The sequence below is a fragment of the Arachis hypogaea genome, chromosome 11, assembly GCF_003086295.3.
Source record: "Arachis hypogaea cultivar Tifrunner chromosome 11, arahy.Tifrunner.gnm2.J5K5, whole genome shotgun sequence".
In the NCBI taxonomy this organism is placed as follows: Eukaryota; Viridiplantae; Streptophyta; class Magnoliopsida; order Fabales; family Fabaceae; genus Arachis; species Arachis hypogaea.
The window spans coordinates 140,745,000-140,766,956 of NC_092046.1; the positions used below are offsets into that span (position 1 = coordinate 140,745,000).

General features: G+C 32.4%; 3 protein-coding genes, 1 long non-coding RNA gene and 1 pseudogene across 5 annotated transcripts; 3 read left to right on the plus strand and 2 right to left on the minus strand.

The window, feature by feature from the left end:
* Window positions 1-1,773: 1,773 nt before the first annotated feature.
* On the plus strand, window positions 1,774-5,459 carry LOC112722024 (uncharacterized; annotated as a pseudogene).
* On the plus strand, window positions 3,328-3,875 carry LOC140176422 (uncharacterized). The gene is made up of 2 exons (XR_011867947.1): window positions 3,328-3,464; window positions 3,586-3,875. It is a non-coding gene; the product is annotated as an uncharacterized lncRNA (long non-coding RNA).
* Window positions 5,460-7,211: 1,752 nt separating the features above from the next.
* LOC112723032 (probable 1-deoxy-D-xylulose-5-phosphate synthase, chloroplastic) lies at window positions 7,212-11,388 on the plus strand. 2 transcript variants are annotated; one of them, XM_025774250.3, is made up of 10 exons: window positions 7,212-7,887; window positions 8,141-8,269; window positions 8,377-8,541; window positions 8,630-8,780; window positions 8,913-9,184; window positions 9,279-9,552; window positions 9,793-10,100; window positions 10,248-10,529; window positions 10,615-10,899; window positions 11,021-11,388. In XM_025774250.3, exons 1-10 carry the CDS (start codon window positions 7,744-7,746, stop codon window positions 11,168-11,170), a joined length of 2,160 nt encoding a protein of 719 aa, XP_025630035.1. In that variant the 5' UTR covers window positions 7,212-7,743; the 3' UTR covers window positions 11,171-11,388. The 2 variants fall into 2 exon arrangements, with proteins under 2 accessions (XP_025630035.1, XP_072063666.1); XM_072207565.1 differs by having other exon boundaries at window positions 7,436-7,947; window positions 8,057-8,269.
* A 3,033-nt stretch (window positions 11,389-14,421) lies between these two features.
* Window positions 14,422-14,900, minus strand: LOC112724098 (heavy metal-associated isoprenylated plant protein 19-like). Its single transcript, XM_025775371.3, has 2 exons — window positions 14,846-14,900; window positions 14,422-14,699 (listed from the first exon to the last, which is right to left on the minus strand). The coding sequence occupies exons 1-2, from the start codon at window positions 14,898-14,900 to the stop codon at window positions 14,422-14,424; spliced, it is 333 nt and encodes a 110-aa protein (XP_025631156.2).
* A 4,553-nt stretch (window positions 14,901-19,453) lies between these two features.
* On the minus strand, window positions 19,454-21,616 carry LOC112723033 (pentatricopeptide repeat-containing protein At2g36980, mitochondrial-like). Its single transcript, XM_025774251.3, has 2 exons — window positions 21,483-21,616; window positions 19,454-21,399 (listed from the first exon to the last, which is right to left on the minus strand). Exon 2 carries the CDS (start codon window positions 21,346-21,348, stop codon window positions 19,456-19,458), a length of 1,893 nt encoding a protein of 630 aa, XP_025630036.1. The 5' UTR covers window positions 21,349-21,399; window positions 21,483-21,616; the 3' UTR covers window positions 19,454-19,455.
* Window positions 21,617-21,957: the final 341 nt, after the last annotated feature.

Here is a 21,957-nt window from a genome sequence, read left to right on the forward strand (position 1 = left end):
CGCTATACCCCTATTGCAGTTTATGCATAATTGAAGTTCGTGAAGAAACCGTTGGAGGGGTACCACAATTTCTTCCTAAATGTGTTTCAACGTAAATCATTATACCCTATGTATACCTAATCTGCGGTCTCCTGTCGCGATTTCTATAATAATGTGAAAGTATGCAATCTTCAAAAGTTATAATCTGGTAAAATTGAATTGCAAATGATTTATTTTGGTAACTTACCTTAATTTAAATAATTAAATATAAATATTTAATTTTTAAAATAATTAAACAACTCTAATCCTAAAATGATATATTTTTGTTTTTCTATAATTAAACTAAAATAAATTGTGCTCTTTTTAAAATTAAATTAAATTAAATTTTTAATTCAAATTAAATAACTTTAATCTTAAAAAATAATATAATCTTTTAAATATAAATTTTGAATCTTTCAAAAAATTAAACAACTCTTATCTTAAAAGAATATTTTTATCTTTTTAAAATTAACTACAAAATTATTTTACTTTTTTTATAATTAAATTAAATTTTTAATTAAAATTAAATATATTTAATATTAAAATATTTTTTAATTTTTAAAATTAATGATAAAAAATATTTTTTATCTTTTTAGTTTTTTTTTATTTTTGCTTTTTATTTTTGTTATAATTTTGTAATAATTTAATATCAAATCAAAAATAAAATAAATTTAAATTAAAATAATAAAATGAAAAGATTGTAACGAAACAAAATTTTAATATTTTTTTTCTTAATTACGAAGTACTAAAATTTCATATATAGACGTTTTTTCTTTCTTATAATTAAAAAATACTAAAACTCCATATTACTTTAGAATATGGATGTTTAAGATGGCTGCCCTTTCCAAAATCCAACCCAAACTCAAGATATATTTTGTCGGATTTTCATTTTTTATCTGGTGTTATTTTCGGGTCGGGTTCGAATTTTGCTTTGGATCACCCGATCCGAAGTTACTTTTCACAATAAAAAATATATATATTTGAGTTAATTAATAATGTTATATTATACTTTTATTCAATCATCAAAAAATATTATACTTTTATAATTCAATTAATATTCTTTATATTATACGATATTAATTTTATTTTAAAATAATTTATTTTAATATAAATATAAACTAACCTTTGTTAAATTTATTTTTAAAAGTATAATTTTATTATTTTAATATATAAAATTTATAAATTTGTATATACTAATCTTTTCAGTTTAATCCATTTTTTTTTTGAATAACTTCGAATTAAGTCAAAATAGACCTGATATCCTTTTAGGAACAGATCTAAATTTACTCGCCCGATCCGGCCTGATCCATGAACACTTTACTTAGAATACCGAATCACTGTCAGGAGGAGGGGGTTCGAATTCGACACCTCTACAAAAAGGAAGAGGGCAAATGACATAGAGCTGCATCTCATTGGCTCATTAGTTAGTAGTCACCAGAAATTTTTATTTTATGACTATTATTGGCGTAAGGCCCAGGTTTCAAAATTTGACTGGACTGGTCTCAACTTAAAAAAGTCCAATAAGAATTTATTACAAAAGAAATGTATTTTTTTAATTTTTTGTATTATTAATTTTCTCAGCCAATACTTTTCCGATTGTGCCCCCTGTGCTTTTGCAATAGGTTGGGGTTAGGGTTTAGCTCCCATTATATTTCTTGGTAGTTATTTTTCCAAGGAGGGTTTATCTACCTCTCGTAATTGTTGGTTGATATCGAGAGAGAGAGAGAGAGAGAGAGAGAGACTGTGCGGCGAAGAATGGCGAGGTACCGAAGCCGGAGCAGAAGCTACAGCCCTCGCCGCCGGAGCAGAACACCGCCGCGCGAACGCAAGCGCTACGACGACGATCGCTACGGCGACAGCAGGTCCTACAGGGATCGCCGCTCTCCACTCCCTTCTGGCCTTCTTGTTCGTAATCTCCCCTTGATGCTAGGTATCTCCTTTTCTCGCTTTTTGTTTTTCGCGAGGCTTTGGCTTTCATTTTTTCGTTAATTGTGTATTTGTTACGTTTTATTGAGCAAATTGTTTACCACAATCGAATTGAAATGTGTTCTTTTATGTAAACTGTGCAGGCCTGAAGATCTTAGGGGTCCATTTGAGCGCTTTGGACCTGTGAAGGATGTTTATCTTCCTAAGAATTATTACACCGGGTACGTCTGCTTTTTCGTATCGTAATGTTATTAATACAGAGTCGTTGGATTTTGCTTATGCCCTTTTGTTTATCTTTTTGCACTGTTTGCTTTGAGATGCTTATTATGTTGGTCTGGATTGCTCAGCTTTAAATCCAAGCATTTCTTATCTTAAATTTTGGGGTTCTGTTATCAATATTTATAATTGGGATATTTGTTTTCATACCATTGCGATTTTGTTGAATTGAACATGCAGTGAGCCTCGGGGATTTGGGTTTGTGAAGTATCGATATGGTGAAGATGCAGCTGAGGCAAAGCAACAGCTTAATCATACCACCATTGGTGGGCGTGAAATAAGAATTGTGTTTGCCGAGGAAAACCGGAAAACCCCTCAGGAGATGCGTGTCATTTCTCGTGGAAGGTGAGATCACAGTTTGATTTACTAGCTGCCTTTCTGGTTTTTGCTAATATGTTTCTCTTCTGTGCTGATCTTGTTAATGTCTAATTTTCGATTTACATTTGGTTTGCTTTATATTACATAAGTGGTCGACAAGGAGGTAGCAGGAGGAGGAATCGGTCAAGGTCCCAAGACGCCGATATAGATGTTAGTTCAACCACTCACTTTTGCTTCTTAATCAGTTTCCAAATGCAAATGATACTCTCTCTCCCATTTTTTCGTTGGGTTTAAACTTTCTATTGAAAAATATTTGTCTTAAGTTGTAATATTTTTGTTTGTGTTGGCAGCTTATTCTCGGTCTCCAACACCAGCTCGAGATTATTCAAGGTGTGTGTTTTACACAGTAGTATTGTGTGTGACAACTTCATTGGCCAGTTAATATGTTATAGTTTGCATTGCCCAAATTTTTGCCATATCATATTCTCTGGGGTAATATCTTTGGATCATCCTTATTTTCTCATTAATGATGGGAAGTCTACATTTCAAACTGCACATTATATGTAACAATTTGATCTCAGAAGATAACTTTATTTTTCTAAGTGGTGAGTGTTTTTATTTTAGCTTCAGTATGACTGGTTTCTGATCTTTCTTATGAACGTCACAAGTGAATGCTGTATTTGTGAGATTTTTGGTTGGAGATCATTATGATCGAAGTTTGCTTGCCAGAGTAATGGTGGTGAAAGCAAATATGACCCTGTTTGTTTTGTTTCTTAACTTTCAAAATGACCGTAGTCTTATGTTATGTTTCTGTTATCAGACTTATATTTTGCTAGTATGTTCATGCTGGAAGACATTTGTAGTGGCAAGCTGGTTTATGGGTACCAATGTTACTGTTCCTAGCTCAATAAGAGTATAACTTGCAGGTTGACTTCTCAGTATTAGAATCTGCCAATCCTTTGACCGTGTCACTTTGATGACCCTCCTTTAATGTGCATAGCATAAGTGGATATTGAATGATATCTGCTTATGGTCTTCTTTATGCAGATAATAAAGTGTATTGGATCCAGACTTTAAAGATGGGTTAATAAAGATTAACGAGTAAAGAGGCTTAAAGTGATGTGCAACTTGCTCATGCTTCTATCAAAGATTCTTCATATGAAATATCACATATCAAACTTTCCTTATTCTGCCAGTTGCTGGACTTTCCCTCTTTTTGGCATTTGGTTTCTAGCTTGAAGAATGGTTCAAATAAGTACATCTTTTGTTTTCCTTATATAAATTATCTGTAACAAAGATTATATTTAGTTTAATATCTTGTTTTGCGTATACTATCCAGTTAAGAAAGAATATAAAGCTTATATTTGGCCAAAGAAAATCATCCACAAAGAATGGAAGCCAAAGTTTATACGAGTAGAGATATGATGACAATTGTGCAAGAAAGATAGTTGTGGTTTTAGAAAGTTGGGACAAAGAGCTATGAAGTTACAAGATGCTGGTCTTGCAGTGCATCATTCATAACTGTCTGTGTGGATCCGAGTGTCATGTATTTGTCCAGAAACTATTGAAAGGTACAGGTAAAGGTCATATTTTGGCTAATTAGATTTAGAAGGAGAAGTAAGTATTGGTTTTCGTCTGAAAACAAAAACTAGTTTTGGTTTAGTGTTGTGGTAAATGTGGTTAATCATCTTGTAGGTAGGGTTGTAATTTCCTGTACAGTTTGCTGTAGTTTTAAATATTCATATCCCTCTTGGTTTATGAAATGATCATGGATGTTGTTTGTTGTAGTTCTATTTCTTGATATGTGTAGGATATGTGATTTTGGTGAGTTAGCCATATTATTATTAACTTCTTTAACTAAGATTTCTTGATGTTGATGTAGGAGTGGCAGGGGCAAGGGCAGGGATAGGGAAGATTACTATTCTCCTGACCGATCAAGATCTTATTCTAGGTCACGCTCTCCTAGTGATGGCAAGGACTATAGGAGGTCTCCACATCCCAGGTCTCGCTCTCCTAGTGATGTGAAGGACTATCGGAGATCTCACTCTCCTAGTGATGGGAAGGGCTACAGGAGGTCCCCACATCCTAGGTCTCCCTCTCCTAGAGCTGAGAAGGATTACAGGAGGTCTCTGAGTCCCAGGGAGAATGGTCGGAGTCCTAATGAGAAGAGGGCTCGCACACCTAGCAGATCAAAGAGTCCTAGGGGTAATGGCCACAGTCCTTCTAGATCTGGTTCGCGATCTTACAGGTATGAGCCCAATGCTTCAAAATGTTTTCATTCTGGTCATCGAAAATTTCTGTCAATATGAAATATTATTACATTCTCTGAGAATCTTGTGGAGGCAGATGGAATTCTAAACTAATCTGGTAGCGGAAGTACAAATCTGAAACAACTGAATAAACTAATGGTCTCATTAGTATGGCGAAATACTGATCTTGAGCTTATTGTTATGGAAAAATTGCGGTCTATATTTAGTGTTAAGCTTAGATTCTTATGTTCGTAACTACTTTCTTCTATGTCATGTCGCATGGGGATTTCATCTGCTGATGCTGTAGGTGTATATTTTATTCATAAGTGACCTTTATATAATTTCTTGAATTTTAAATTTTTTTTTTTTTTTTTTTTTGCAGTCCACGCTGATTAGCCATCAAGATGTGTTTTTGGAGGAGTGGGGGTTAATTCAATTGGGTCATGTTTGTGGCTGCGTACTGTACCTACATGTTGGAATCGATATTGTTAATATTAGTCTGTAGGCGACAACACGTTTAAATGTGAAGTATACTTGATGCTTATCATTTTGGAGTACTATTTCATCTGTTGCCCTTATATTGTTCATTAGCTATTTCTGAGTTTAGCTGAAAACTTGTTACTTTACGTATTATCTGGCTTGTGAAATGAGATCACTTGTATTTTCGTTGCATTTGTTCCGCTCATGGGAATATCATTTAACTTATCATTTTGCAGTTGGCCAATAAAAACTAAAACAATTCAACATCCAATCCGGTTTCTATCACACTCAAGACTATGCAATTGACAATGGAAAAGTTATAAAATCGTTATTAACCATCATTCATACTTCTCAATAAAACGTTATTTTAGATAGAGTGCCAAACTTATTTTAGGTTAATAATGCTAATATATCTCATGGCCAAAATAGTTAGCGTCTTCGTTGTCATTTTTATTTTTGTTAGATATTGTATTCTCCTTAAGGTAATGAATAAATAAAGGATTATTCTCTACATACAAGTTATTTATACATACAAGTCTATACAAGTCATTTATATTGTATTGTTTAAGAATTTTTTATGTACGTGTATTGATAAGTTCTATATAATTCAAAACTCTTCCTCTTCTTCTTTGCATTATAAAAGTGGATTTTATTGAATTAAGGTTAACTTGTATAAACTTATATGTCAAAAAGACTTGTATGTGTAACAGGTCTCATAAATAAAACAGTGGATTGGTATTTATTCAAACTAAAACTATCATGGCCACTCACATCTTGTCAGGATGTATGAAAATATGAAATAATATATGTCACGCGCTTAGACTTGTTGGCTTATATATAGGTTAAGTACTATGATTAGTTGAACAAAAACCTAATTTAGTAACCACATGCCACTTACAAAATATTAAAAAAATCTAGGGAACTAACTATATCATGAGCTAACTCAAGTCAATCCTTTGTATTTTTATTTTTAAAATTCGAAAAATTAGGAATAGTAGAGAGTTATTTTTTTTTTATAACAGACCTTCTGTTTTAAAACTAGTTAGTCTAGTTGGCTATACCCCTAATTGGTTTCTTAGCGGAATTCCACAATATTTTATAGGTTTCCTCTATTAACAGAACGAGTGGAGCCAACTTTGTATGGGCAAGATAAGTTGCTAGCAAAACTTGTCTAAAAGTTGAATCAGCTTCCTAAAGTAGGGTCGGTAGTGCGCCTCGCCCTTTGGCCTTAACTGATTTGATACACATAATAAAGTTGGTTGATAATTAATTTATAGGACTTGTTAATGACTATCTTTGAGAGTATTATTTAACAAGTATCTATATTTTTTTTTTGTTTCCTTTTCTCCCTTTATAGTCAAACACTTGCTTTGGCTAGTTCGCTTAGAAAATAAAAAACCAACCAGTTATCATTTTCATCCGTACATGTGGTCAATTTTATTCAACGTTCTGTTGACTTATCGCGTTGTAAGTAACAGAGGGGAAATGATAGTTATTTGAACAATATTCTTCTTCCCGTCGTAGTGCTGCCAAGGAAAAATAATAAATAAAACATGAAAGAGGTTTATAATTTAATTAATATAATTTTGTTAATTAGAAAGGTGGAAGAGAAGGCTAAAAAAGTATTGTGAAGACCCGATGGATGATTAATTTGTTTTTTTATTCAACTCACAAATTCTCTATAAATATTTAAAAATAATTATTTGTACATAAAAAATTAGTTAATTATTTATATAAAATATAGATTAAAATATAAAATACACATTAAAAATATATCAAATAATACATTTTATACACAAATATATAAAAATGATCAAAGGTTAGAAGAAGCAATGCACATATTAACCAATTTGAATTAGTGGAGTGGTCAATTCGCTTATCTACTTATATAAGTATTGTGAGTTTGAATCCTACTTTGTGTCCAGCAACTTTCTTTCATTCTTTGCATTGAGTTTCACTTTCGGTTATTATCGATGAAAAAGAACAAAAAACAAGTCCGTCCAGCAGCATAGCATAGCTTACATTTATCTGAAAGAATCTATCCGTTCGTGATTTCCTCTTACGTGGCCCAATGGCATCCTTCTTTTCTTGACCAAAACACAACACCCTTTCATGAAATGAATGAACCTGTCTTGTTAGAATCCCTTCCACCTTCCACTTTGTACTTCAAAACACTTCCCTCCTTCTCTCTTTCTCTCTCTATCAATTCTCAACCACACACTTTCTTATATTATTATATTACAAGTTACTATTACTATCAGCATTGTTGTATTCAATGCCATCATCCATCCACCATCACCACCATCACTCACAATCTGTTGTTACTGTTGGTGTTAGTGCCATCTGATTGACACTTACCATTTACTCACAAACACTATCTCTTTCTCTGCTATAAAAGGGTCTCTCCTTCTTGTACTTTCTCTCCATTTTCTTGGTATATCTCTCTGAGTTTCTTCTGTTTTCTACCTACAACTTCATGGATCTCTGTGCATTCTCATATTCTACATTTGTGAGCCCTGCAACTGCAACTGCTTCTGATCCTCGGAGATCAAGTTCTCTTGCTTCTCACTCTCAATGGGGTCTGGATCTGCTTAATCAATCGCAGCACAGGTTCAACCAGGTTAACAAATGATTCATACTTCATTCTCAGATAACTCACTACAATCTACTCTCATTGCATGTATGAAGGAATACCCATTAGTGCTTTGGCTGCAAAGATTCTAGCTTTAGTTCAATACTAGCTTATTTGCCTTCTTTTGTTTGCCCAATTTCACATGTTTATTTTGAAGTCTCAAAATTTAGATGGCACTTGCTGATGATAGAAATGGGTATCTTAAAGCGTTTCTGAAATCTGAATGGATATAAATGAATAGGTGAAGAAAAAATCAAGTGGGGTATATGCATCCCTATCAGAGAGGGGAGAGTATTATGCTCAAAGACCGCCAACTCCGCTGTTGGACACCATAAACTATCCAATTCATATGAAAAACCTCTCTACCAAGGTATGCTTGTAGAAAGCATGTAGCATATGCTCCTTGTTTTGTAGCCAAAAACAGAAAATCGTAGTCATGTCAAAATCTTGTTTATAACCTTAATATTGATTATGCAGGAGCTCAAGCAACTCGCCGATGAGCTACGTTCTGATGTAATTTTCAGTGTTTCAAAAACTGGGGGTCATCTAGGATCAAGTCTAGGTGTTGTCGAACTCACTGTTGCGCTCCACTATGTCTTCAATGCCCCTCAAGACAAGATATTGTGGGATGTTGGTCACCAGGTTGGTTTATCAATCTCTTTTGTGTTTTGCATGTTTGTTTTGGGTGACGGGTTGTTCTGAATTGGACAATCTTGTATGGAATCCGCAGTCTTACCCACATAAAATACTCACCGGTCGGAGGGATAAGATGCATACCATGAGGCAGACAAATGGATTATCTGGATTTACAAAACGCTCCGAAAGTGAATATGATAGTTTTGGCACTGGTCACAGCTCAACAACTATTTCAGCTGGACTTGGTAATTCTTCCATCTATTGTCTAACTGAACACAGCATGTTTCAAGCCATAGTTTTGACAAAAAGATGGTTTATAAATTAGAATATTGGATTGTGATTTGGCTTTAACTTTCAATAATTTGTTGGACAAACAGGAATGGCTGTTGGGAGAGATCTTAAGGGAAGAAAGAATAATGTAGTTGCCGTTATTGGTGATGGTGCCATGACAGCAGGGCAAGCTTATGAAGCCATGAACAATGCCGGATATCTCGATTCTGACATGATTGTTATTCTAAACGACAACAAACAGGTCTCTTTACCTACTGCTACACTCGATGGACCGATACCACCAGTAGGAGCTTTGAGCAGTGCTCTCAGTAGGTTACAGTCAAACAGGCCTCTTAGAGAATTGAGAGAGGTTGCCAAGGTGAGTAATACATTACATGAGTTTATCAGTAAGGAACTTGTGCTGCCACAAATTATTATGGAAACTGATAATATATGGAATGATATCTTTGCAGGGTGTTACTAAAAGCATTGGAGGCCCTATGCATGAATTGGCTGCAAAAGTTGATGAATATGCTCGTGGCATGATTGGTGGTTCCGGATCAACACTTTTTGAAGAGCTTGGACTCTACTACATTGGCCCTGTTGATGGTCATAACATAGATGATCTTATCTCCATTCTCAATGAAGTTAAAAGTACTAAAACCACTGGTCCTGTTCTGATCCATGTTGTCACTGAGAAAGGCCGAGGATACCCATATGCAGAAAAAGCAGCAGACAAGTACCATGGTAAAAGAGGCCTTTCAAATTTCTTGAGTTCCATTAATGATCTATAAAATTAATCAAATTTTGGTAATTCAACCCTAGACTGCACCACATATATTATGTATATTCATTCTGGAGCTATCACTTTGAAACACTGTGCCTGGGAATTAACAAGCATAATCAATGAACTAAAGTAAAATCTTTTAGTTTAGTACTTGGCTTGCTATTTTCCTTGCCATGGTGTGATCCTATTTGATTTTGCAGGAGTTGCTAAGTTTGATCCAAAGACTGGAAAGCAATTCAAGGCTAATGCTAGCACCCAGTCTTACACAACATACTTTGCAGAGGCTTTGATTGCAGAAGCAGAAGCCGACAAAGACATCGTTGCAATCCATGCTGCAATGGGAGGTGGCACTGGCATGAATCTCTTCCTTCGTCGATTCCCAACAAGATGCTTTGATGTGGGGATAGCAGAACAGCATGCTGTTACATTTGCTGCAGGTCTAGCTTGTGAAGGTCTCAAGCCTTTCTGTGCAATTTACTCATCATTCATGCAGAGGGCTTATGACCAAGTAAGAATAATAACTCACTCGCTACATTCATTACTGTTTTACAATTTGTCTATGCTTTTATGATAATGATTGTACTGTGATTCTTTATTGGTCAATACATGATTAGTTTATGTAATCAGTACTCAAAGGACATGTTCTGTGACACAGGTAGTGCATGATGTCGACTTGCAGAAGCTTCCTGTAAGATTTGCAATGGATAGAGCTGGATTAGTTGGTGCAGATGGCCCTACACATTGTGGTTCTTTTGATGTCACTTTTATGGCATGTCTTCCTAACATGGTGGTGATGGCTCCTTCTGATGAAGCAGAGCTTTTCCACATGGTTGCCACTGCAGCAGCCATTGATGATCGCCCTAGTTGTTTCCGATACCCAAGGGGAAACGGCATTGGTGTTGAACTACCACTAGGGAATAAGGGAATTCCTCTTGAGGTATATTAGAAATTTAGAATGGCCACATATATAACTTCATGATGATTATGAGGAATTGCCTAATGTTTGTGTTATGTTTTAACAGATTGGAAAAGGTAGGATATTGATGGAAGGGGAAAGAGTGGCCTTATTGGGCTATGGAGCAGCAGTCCAGAGCTGTCTGGCTGCAGCTTCCTTAGTGGAGCATCATGGCTTGCGCATAACTGTTGCTGATGCACGGTTCTGCAAGCCATTGGATCGTTCCCTCATTCGCAGCCTAGCAAAATCACACGAAGTTTTGATCACTGTCGAAGAAGGATCGATTGGAGGATTCGGGTCTCATGTTGTTCAGTTCATGGCCCTTGATGGTCTTCTAGATGGAAAATTGAAGGTAAAAATCCAAACAAGACTTGTCAACTTAAATTAGAACTAAAGCACTTTTTATATGCATCTTTAAAGATATTATAAATCGCGGATAACTCATGCATGTTTTTTGCCTAACAACTGTGCAGTGGAGGCCAATGGTTCTTCCGGATCGTTATATTGACCACGGATCGCCTGCTGATCAATTGTCTGAAGCTGGCCTTGCTCCAACTCAGATAGCAGCAACTGTGTTCAACATACTTGGACAAACACGGGAGGCACTAGAGGTTATGTCATAAAAAGAGAATATCAAGAGGGGTTAAATTTTCACTCCCCACAATATACACATGTTAACAATATAAATCACCTTGTGTAACACAAACAAGGTAATATTAGAATGTGAATTATGTAAATGTTAGTAACAATGTAGTTTATCAAATAGTAGTATCAGCTGGTTACAACTTGCAAGGAAGAAATAATGTCAATTTTTCAATGCTGAGGAAGTTGGTTCATGAAATGGCCAAATTTAAAATAGTTTTTTTAGATCGTTACAAACTCGATCCAAAATTGAGAGAATCTACAAAATAGCATTTTACATGGCATTTTTTGCTTGATCTCTCTCATTCTTATCTTTCCCGTTTTGCAAATTTGAGACTCCTCTATCTATTTGAGACTCCTCTATCTATCACTTACCTGATCATGTTAAAAACATCAATTACTAATAATTCATTGCCTAATTTTTACTTTGTATTTAACTGTACTTTTCAAATTGTATAAAATTTTGGTCACACATCAATCTTGGTCCAATTTGTGTTTTAGCCACATATGGAATAGGTGGAAATTAAAATGAAGATATTTAAAATTTAGTAGAAGTTCAGGTATAGTTATTTTTATATAAAATTGATAGTTGAAGATCATTTGATAATAATTTAGTTAAATATGTTAAAATAAGAGAATTTTTTTGTCAATGAGTTATAGCTCAAATGGTATATGATACCATATATATATACATATTAGTTTAAAAAAATCATATTTTTACGATGAAGTAATGTCATTTTTATTTATTATTTTAACAACCATGTCATATAAATACTATGTCTTATCATCAATTATATTTTATTTTATATAATAATTTGTTTATAAAAAAATGTTTTTTAATTTTTTTATTTGTTTGCATTCTATTTATATGTTTGCATATATTAATGTTATTTTCATTCTTTAGATGTTTGGGACATAAATTGATATTTTTTAATCTTTACTTAAAATATTTTTTTAATTTTCTACCATTCTTTACAGTAATGTGTTTTGCATTCATTAACCCTTGAAATTCTAATTTTCCTACCTCTTGCGTTTTTTTTTGTAAATAATTAAAAAAATAAATTAGAATGAAAAACATATAAAAATATTAAATTTAAGAAATTTTTGACGATTAATATAAGAGATTAAGAAATAAAGAGTAGTAAGAGTCTTAATATGTATAAGTTATAGAATTTGAATATTTATAACTGAAATTTTTTATAATTATCATTATTATGACACTTTTAATGTATATTTATTACATTTAATTAGTACTTGATATTTTAATTGAATAATAATAGATAAAAGTTTTTTGTTTTAATTTTTTAAAAATATTTTACTAAATAGTGATTGGTTGATTTTAATCTTTTGCCAAATCATTAGAATTGCTGATGTGGCATCGTTAGCAAAGAAAATATGGCTTAAATTGATTGTGGAGAAAGTTGGTATCAGTTTTTATATATTATAAATAGATATGCGTTGTTTTTATATAAAATTGATAGTCGAAGATCATTTGATAGTAATTTAGTCAAATATGTCAAAATATGTAACGATTTTTTACTATCAACTTGATAACTGCACATGAGTTTCCACCTTAAAATTTTCTTTATACAAAGATTAAGTTTAAATATTGACATGTTATATAATGAGTTCAATAGAAAAAATATTTGATTTATTTTTTATGAATAATTATCAATTATTTATTTTTGCCCTTCATTTTGATTTATTTTTCGATTGAACCTACTACGTCACATATCAATATTTAAACTTTAACTGTTATGAAAAGACAATTCCGATTATTTTTATGAGGTTCTATTTATGATAGTGTAAAAAAACTCTACATAATTTCTATAACAATAAAAATTACTAATTTCAAACACATTATTTAAAAGATTATCTAGAACATATAAATTTGATTAAAATACCGTATAAAACAATTTACAAATTAATTATAGAATTTAATTTTAATGCACAGTCAATCAATATAAAGTAGTTTTATAGATACATCTAATTATATATAATCACATATATAAATTATCTTTTATATTGACCGATCATCTAAAAAAATAAATGTAATTACACAAATTATATAAAATGCTTTATACTGCATCAAAATTAAACTCTTAAATATATATAGTTCTTTAATTCAGAATTTGTTTTGTTAAGAAAGTGATAAATAAATTCTTAAAAGATTTATATTTGGAATAGATTAATTTTTTTTTAAAAAAAATACCAATAAAGTTTTCTATATGATAGTTGAACATGCTTATTTATGACTTTACTCTTGTTTGTTTGCACTTTCTAGTTGACAAGTAAAGGCATACGTATGAGACGATAAGAAGAGCCACGCAGAAGCCAGAACATAGCATGGAACTAACTCTGTTATTTCCAAGACGCACTATGAATATGAATATGCGGAGGCACAACCACTTTCATATTGCTGACTTTGGTGCTATTCTACCCATTCAAGTTGGTACAAGCCACACGCCAATTAGTGCTCTCTGCATACGTAAATTAAATTCCAACAATTAGAAGAAAGTAGACACCACATTAACAAATAAATATAAATAAACAAACAAATGAAGATGTCATCCTCCTTTCAAAACTTATCTATTAGGAAATTGTAATATCAAATGCATTAATTGCTTAAATCGGTGGGTTTCTGAATGGAGAACAGGATGACATTTTCTATAATTCAGCGTACATGACACCATGAACCTTATCTTCAATTGGTTATTAATTAGCAATACCACAGCCACAACAATTCAAAGTTCTCACTCTATCAACTAATTAATAGAATAATCTAACAAACAATATATAATATAACCAAAAGAATAATCGACAACTGTCACTTTCCAAATATAGCAAGCAAAATGTTCGAAAAAAAAATTAATTTTGATGCAATATACAGTAATTTATTAATTTTATACGCATTTAATTACATAATATCATATCATTAAAAATAATTATTTTTTACAATGGTTGTTTAAAAGAATAGATATAATTACGTAACTATGTAAACTATTTTACACAGTTAGTGCATTAAAATTAAACTAAAAAAAAAACATTATCTACATACATATTATTTTTGTGGGGCTGTATGTAACTATTGCCATTAATTGGCTATATCATGACACTTAAAATTTGTTTTAGAAAAGGGTAGAATCTATTTACAAGTAAAAAATCAAAAGAATAAGGAATAATAAAAGTAGTTTTCCTTTCCTATGTATGAAGAGACTAATTAATTCTATCTCTACATTAGTGCACATGCATGAGGGTTTTCATCATTGAACATCATCAAAGTTTCAGTGCTAATGCAGCAATATTTTTCAAACACATAACAAGGTGGCACCAAAACAATGCTATCACGTTCATTATTGAATCCATCATTTGAATCCTCATCCTTGTTTTCCACAATCTCCACTTTCTTGCCACTCTTTTTCTTTATCTTCTTCAAAACTTTATTTGGATCAATGCGACCTGTTACCACCACACGGTGTTCGTTCATATCTGTCACGAACTTTTCCACTCCTATAACAAAATCAATGCCACACATAATAATAATAATAATAATAATAATAATAATAATAATAATAATAATAATAATAATAATAATAATAATTAATTATTATTATTATTACAAAAATGAAGGAAAAAGAAAAGTGAAGATTAAGTACCTTTACACTTGGAAATGGCTTTTGCAACGGTTCTCTCACAAGCGTTACAATACATTGAGACTTTGTATTCTACGCTTATTACTGTGTCTGGCATAACTTTTTTGTTCTTTCCCATTGAATTCAAAAGTTGAAGAGTGAATGTACCAATGCATGCCGTGTAAAGAAAACTGAAAAGGATTCGAGAAAATATATATTTTGGCCAAGGGTTGTTTGATTCGTTAGAATGGCGTTAGGGCTAGTTATGACCGTTAGGTTGCCTCGTGTTTTTTTTTTCTCTATTCCATAAAAGTTTGAGAAAAAAAAAATTTTGAATTTGATTTTAAATAATTAAATAGAAAATATTAAGTAGAAACAATAAGAAGAAAAATTACATAAGATTGGTCTATTGGACATTTGAATGCAGCAGAAGAAAAATTTACACACTTACCTTGTTTTTGTGGACTAATTTGTCACAAATTAAAGTATTATTTAAGAGTTTGTTATTGACCAATAAATTACTGCATTCTGTATGTATAAGTCAAAATTCGAACCCTGAATTTACTTAAGTGAACTAGTGAGTTAACCATTAAACCAACTCAAATTGATTTTCAAATTTATCATAATATGATTGAGACTTGAGAATGATAGTGAAAATTGTCCATGATATCAAAACTTGTATCAACTGAATTCTGTTATAAATAACTATTTTGATGGTTTATTGCATTTTTACTACTACCCATAATATTACGCGCCAAAATTTGGAGTATGCTTTCAGTATTAGGGTTATAAAAATTACTAAATTGGATTTTTTAAGTGCTCCAATAGAAGATAAAAATTTAATGGGGTAATAGTAAAATTCATTCATGAAAAATCACTCATTTTTTAAATTAGTTCTCAAATAATTTTTTTAATTATGTTAGTCATTGAAAAATAAAAATGTAAGTCAAATTGGTCCTTCCGTTAGTTAGACGATGACGTGTCACATTAAGTGCCACATACCATGATGACGTGATAAGTTAATGTCATATGTCAAAAGATGATTGGTTAATATGTCAAGTTAATGATACCTAGCACGCCACATGTCACTTAATATGTTAAAAAGTTATTTATAATTAAAATAGTCTCCGAAAGTCCAAATGTAAGTCATTTTCATCCCTAAAATTTTAAAAATTAATCAAATTAGTCTTTATATAAATTTTTTTTATTTTTTCTTCATAATATTAAATTTAAAATATTTTTTAGTAGTATTAATTTTAGTATTATTTTTTAGCCCTTAATAAACAAAATTCTCCTTACATAAAATAATAAAAATAATTAAATTATTATAAGTTATTTTATCATTTATATTTTAAAATTTTATATTTTCAAATTGTAATATTTTTATAGTACATTTTTTTATTTAAACGAGTTTATTAAATTATAGTTGATTATATATTTAAAAATTTAATATTTTAAATTTTATTAAATAATATAGTAATTATTTTAAAATTTAAATTTTTAAATTTTTTAAATTGTAATTTTATTATTTTTTAATTTATTAGGTAGAACTCAATATTAAAGTAGTGGCCTTTTAATGTTAACAATAATAAAATTAAACAATATAATTTAGTGAGTTCTACCGATATTAAAAGATCACTACTTTAATATTAAAATGCTACTACTTTAATATTAAGTTCTACCATATAAATTAAATAAAATCTGATCCCTGTGAACTGTGAGCAACGATGGATTGATCAGGCGTGTCGCTTACTGGGGTGCCAAAAAATGGAGTTGCCTGTTCGTTACCTTGGAGTTTCTTTAGGAGCTCATCCGCGCTAGGTGAAGACTTGGAAATCAATCATAGATAAAGTGGAACAGAAGCTCAGTTTATGGAAAGTAAAGGTGTTGAATAAAGCAGGTAAGCTTGTTCTCATCAAATCGGTACTAAATAGCTTGCCCATTTATTACCTTAGCTTGTATAAGATGCCACAGGCGGTGGTGGACAAGCTGATCGCTTTACAAAGGAAGTTTATGTGGTGCAAGAAAGATGGAACCGATGGCATACCGTTGGTCAGGTGGGAGTTGGTCCAGGCTCCGAAAAAGGGGGGGCTTGGGGGTGGGCGATGCAGTGCTTAGAAACACCGCACTTTTGTTTAAGTGGTGGTGGCGGTTTTCAATGGAAGATTGTCCGCTGTGAAAAAAGATTGTTTGTTACTGCAACAAGTTGGCCCCTAATGTAATGCTAGCATCGCAGTCTCTACCAGTCAAAGGGGGGCCTTGGAAGGACATATGCCAGCTGAATATCAAAGAACAAAGGGTGCGAGATAAAATGGTGAGTGGGTTGGTGATGGAAGTCGGTAATGGTAGGAAAATCCGATTTTGGGAAGATTGTTGGATTCAGGGTGGTCCTCTGAAAGGGAGTTTTCCAAGACTCTTCTCTATCTCAAGCCAACAAGGAGCTGTAATAGGGGACTGTGGGTTTTGAAATGAGTTAGAGTGGATATGGAATTTTCAATGGAGGAGGGACTTGTTCCAATGGGAGTTAGAACTCATCCATCAACTGCATGAGTGATTAAGGCCAGTGAAGCTGTCATCTGAGAGCGAGGATATGGTTGTGTGGAAGTTTGATAATACAGGTGTCTTTTCCACGAAATTATTTCTGCAGGTAATCCAAACGGAGACGATGTCGAATGAGATCACGAGTTATAGTTTCACAAGTGCACTATGGAGAGGTCTGGTACCCCCAAGAATTGAGCTTTTTGGATGGTTTGTGTTAGTTGGTAGGATTAATACTAAGGAGAGGTTGACTAGATTAGGAGTTGTCATCAATAGTGATAATATGTGCGTCTTGTGCCACAAGGGGATAGAAACTGTAGAGCATTTATTTATTCAGTGTGACATCACATGGCAGGTGTAGTGTTCTTGGCTGCGGTCCTTTGATAGAGCATGTGTTATTCCTGGAACCATGAAAGAAATGTTTGGGAGTTGGATTGGCATGTACAACAGAAGACAAGGGCAGAAGCTGTGGATGACGGCATTCTTTGCAGTGATCTGGAACATCTGGTTGGAACGTAATGCTAGAATTTTCAAGAATCAAAGAGCTAGTATTGACTTCATTCAAACAAGGACAGTGTTAAGTTACAAAGATGAAATGGTGGTGATGCTTACGGTGGTTGATAGCAGGAGGTGCTAGGAGTTTGGTTTCTTTGTATGCAGTTTTATGTATTTATGTTTGTGTGTTTTGCTCCACTTTAATGTGTTGAGTTACCTCTGTTTCAAAAAAATAATAAAATTATAATTTTAAAAAATTTAAATTTTAAAATAATTACTATATTATTTAATGAAATTTAAAATATTAAATTTTTAAATATATTATCAACAATAATTTGATAAACTCATTTGAATAAAAAAAATTACTATAAAAAATTTACAATTTAATTTTAAAATATAAATGATAAAATAATTTTATAATAATTTAATTATTTTTATTATTTTATGCAAAGAGAATTTTGTTTATTAAGGTCTAAAAAATAATATTAAAATTAGTACTATAAAAAAATATTTTAAATTTAATATTATGAAAAATTAAAAGAAATTTATATAAGAACTAATTTGATTAATTTTTAAAATTTTAGAAACAAAAATAACTTATATTTGAATTTTTAGGGACTATTTTGATTATAAATCATTTTTTACATGTCAAGTGACACATAGCGTGTTAGGTGTCACTGACCTGACACGTCCACTAATCATTTTATAACACATAGCATTAACCTACTACATCATCATGTCACGTGGCACTTAACGTGACATGTCATCGTCTAACTAACGGAAGAACTAATTCGACTTACGTTTTATCTTTTAAAGACTAATATAACTAAAAAAATAATTTAAAAACTAATTTAAAAAATAGGTGATCTTTCAGAGATGAATTTAATTATTAAGCCAAAATTTAAACCATTCCATTCCATTTAGATTGTGACAATTTAGCAATATGTCATTTTTACTCTGTAAAAAATTAAATTTTCAGAATTTAAAATGTTCTTATCCCTTCCTCTTTCTAACATTATTGCTGAGTCACAGTATGAGTAGAATAGAACAAAAACTCTTATTTACACTGCACCTAAGAAATTTTTGTAAATCATGTACATATCGGTAAATTTATTAGAGGGATTATTCAAATCAACTACAATGGTGGAGATATTAATTTTAGATGGCCAACACCTTTTTTTTTCTCTCTCTTATATTTAAATCAACGGCTCCCTATACATTTCCTTATAGTAACCATTTTTTTTAACACAAAATATTAGTCTTAGTATTCCCCTTTTTTCAATAAGATAACCAATTAACTTTGATATAAGTCGTATAACTGTAAAGAGAGGAACTATAAGTGGAAGAAATAATATCAACAACATTTACTATTTTATACCTTTTTCCATGCACCGCTTATACTTGTACTTGCTTTAAGATTAAATTATGTTTTTTTTAAAACAGATTTTGTATGGAAAAAAAAAAAGAAGAAAAACTAAACTTGAAAATAAAAATAAATAAATAAATAAGTGCTTATGCAGTTAATTTTCCATATAAACCATTGTTTTATAGACACCAATAATAATAATAATAATAATAATAATAATAAATAAACCATCGTTTTATAAAAATCCATCAATATCAAAATTAATTAACCATATGTGTCTCATTTCTAATTCAAGGAAGCACAACATTTTTGAAATTTCAGCGATGTGGGGACATGAATTATTACCAGATACAAAAGCTGTAACCTTGTTTCTTATCTCAATCCAACTACTACCAGGCACTTTCCTCACCCCTTGATCCATCATTGCCCTCCTCACCCTCTCTGCTTCCTTCCACTGCCCACTAGCGCAATACAAGTTTGACAGCAAAACATAACCAACCTCCTTTTGAGGCTCTAAGTGCTTTAGATATTCTCCCACAGAGCTCCCAGTTCCTAAATCACTATGTGTGTAACATGCTCCAAGAAGAACCTCACATGAATTGGTCCTATCTCTGCTTGTTTTTGAATATTTCTTGGCTAAACTAGTTGCTTCTGCTACATACCCGCCTCGACCGAGCATATCCACCATGCATGCAACGTGATCCATTCCAGGTGAAAGTCCAAATTCCAAACTCATTGATTGAAAGAATGCAAAGCCTTCATCTATTAGGCCTAAGTGACTGCAAGTCATTAGCAGCCCTGTGAAGGTCACTTCATCTGGTCTTATACCGGATGCCACCATTTCTCTGTATAGGCAGAGAGCTTCGTCAGCATGCCCGTGTAATCCAAATGCAAATAACATTGAGTTCCATGATACTAGGTCCTTCTCAACAATGCCATGAAAGGAAAGCCTAGAACCTTCTATATCCCCACATTTAGCATACATATTAACCAAGCTATTGCCAACGTACAAATGTTTGTCTAAACCATGGTGAATTACGAAACTATGCATCATTTTTCCATATGCTAGTATAGCTAAGCTAGCGCAAGCATGAAGGACTGCTCCAGCTACTAAATCATCAAGCCGAACAGAGTTTCTTGTCATGTCTACAAACATACTCAGAGCTTGCTCTGCATTCCCATTTCTGGTATACCCTGCAAGCATAGAAGTCCAAGAAACAACATCTTTTTCCGGGGCTTGCTGGAAGGCAAGAAAGGCTTTCTGGGTATCTCCTAATTTCATATGGCCATCAATGATGGCATTCCAAGACACTTGATTAAAATCTTCTGAGGAGTTAAATACCTTCATAGCATCACTTTGACGATCTAATTTGGCATAAAAGCTTAAAACTGAATTCTTTACCTCCATGGCAGAGCTCCAACCTGAATTAATAACAAAACCATGCACCATGCGTCCATATAATAATTCCATTGACTCGGTGCAAGCATGCATGAGAGCACTGAGAGTCCACTGGTCTGGCAGATATGAACTCACACACATCTCTTTAAACAGATGCAAGCATGATTCAACTTCTCCGCAACGAGCATGACCTGCGATTATTATATTCCAAGCAATTTCAACCCTTTTAGGCATGCTGCGAAACAACTGGAAAGCCGTTCCAAATTGACAAGTGTTTGCATAACCAAACAGTAGCGAACACCAAGTGACTTCATTTCTTTCTGTCATCTCATCAAACACTTTACTTGCATCATCAGGACACAGACACTTACCATACATATCAATAAGCGAGTTACCAACAGGAAGAGAAGACCTGTACCCAGAAACAAGAACCAAAGCATGAATTCTGGTTCCAAAAGGAAGACAGGAAGCACTGGCGCATGCACTTAATGCTGCAGAGTATGAGAAGTCATCAGGTTTTGAATGAGAGATTCGCATGGTGTCAAAGAAAGCAAGACTTTCTTGGTAAAGTCCCAAGTGGGAATATGCAGATAGCATGGCGTTCCAAGCAACAGGGTCTCTGTGGGGCATTTCATCGAACAAGTTGCGAGCATGAGAAATTCTACCTGAACGTGCTAAGGCTACGATCTTGGACGTAGTACGGAACAATTCAGAGCGCACGTGACTCATTCAGGTTGGAGTTGAAGTGAGAGCAAGTCCATCAAGGAAATGTGGACGATGCTTCAGAACAAAAGAAAAAGTGTTAGTCACTTTATTAATAAATTCCTATCATACTAAAAAACAGAAAATTTTACAAAATCAACCAATAAATCCTCTTCTTGAGAAATCATGATAGATAATTATTTCATCGTATTTTGACTGAAAATTTGAAATATAAATCCTTAGAGATTTGGGTACTTGAGCTTTAAACTTTCAAAAGTCAAAACATTGTTACGACTAAGTGTGTGTTTGGATTACAGTTTACAAACTGGAGTTTGAATAAAATTGATTTTGCAAACTTGATTTTGATGAAAAGTAAGTTTGTGTTAAAGTGATTTATGTTTGGTAATCTTTGCATCAAAATGAATTATAGTAAAATAAATGTTGTTTAGATTCTACTACTCAAAATCACTTCTAGATAAAAAATTACTAAAATAGACACCAACTTAAATAATTTTTGTATATTATCTTATCATTTTAATTTAGATAATTGAATAGATCTTATAAAATTAATTCTATAATAAAATTAATATTTATACACTAAAATAAAAATAATATATAAAAATTGGCAAAATATAT

What these genes read in the sequence shown, in the direction of transcription:
- LOC112723032 (XM_025774250.3), top strand. Translation starts at nt 7,744, where the DNA reads ATGGATCTCTGTGCATTCTCATATTCTACATTTGTGAGCCCTGCAACT. An exon ending in TGCAGAGGGCTTATGACCAA is followed by an intron (nt 10,101 to 10,247) that starts GTAAGAATAATA and finishes TCTGTGACACAG; the next exon opens with GTAGTGCATGATGTCGACTT. An exon ending in TTCTAGATGGAAAATTGAAG is followed by an intron (nt 10,900 to 11,020) that starts GTAAAAATCCAA and finishes ACAACTGTGCAG; the next exon opens with TGGAGGCCAATGGTTCTTCC.
- LOC112724098 (XM_025775371.3), bottom strand. Translation starts at nt 14,900, where the DNA reads ATGTATTGTAACGCTTGTGAGAGAACCGTTGCAAAAGCCATTTCCAAG. An exon ending in AGCCATTTCCAAGTGTAAAG is followed by an intron (nt 14,700 to 14,845) that starts GTACTTAATCTT and finishes ATTTTGTTATAG; the next exon opens with GAGTGGAAAAGTTCGTGACA.
- LOC112723033 (XM_025774251.3), bottom strand. Translation starts at nt 21,348, where the DNA reads ATGAGTCACGTGCGCTCTGAATTGTTCCGTACTACGTCCAAGATCGTA.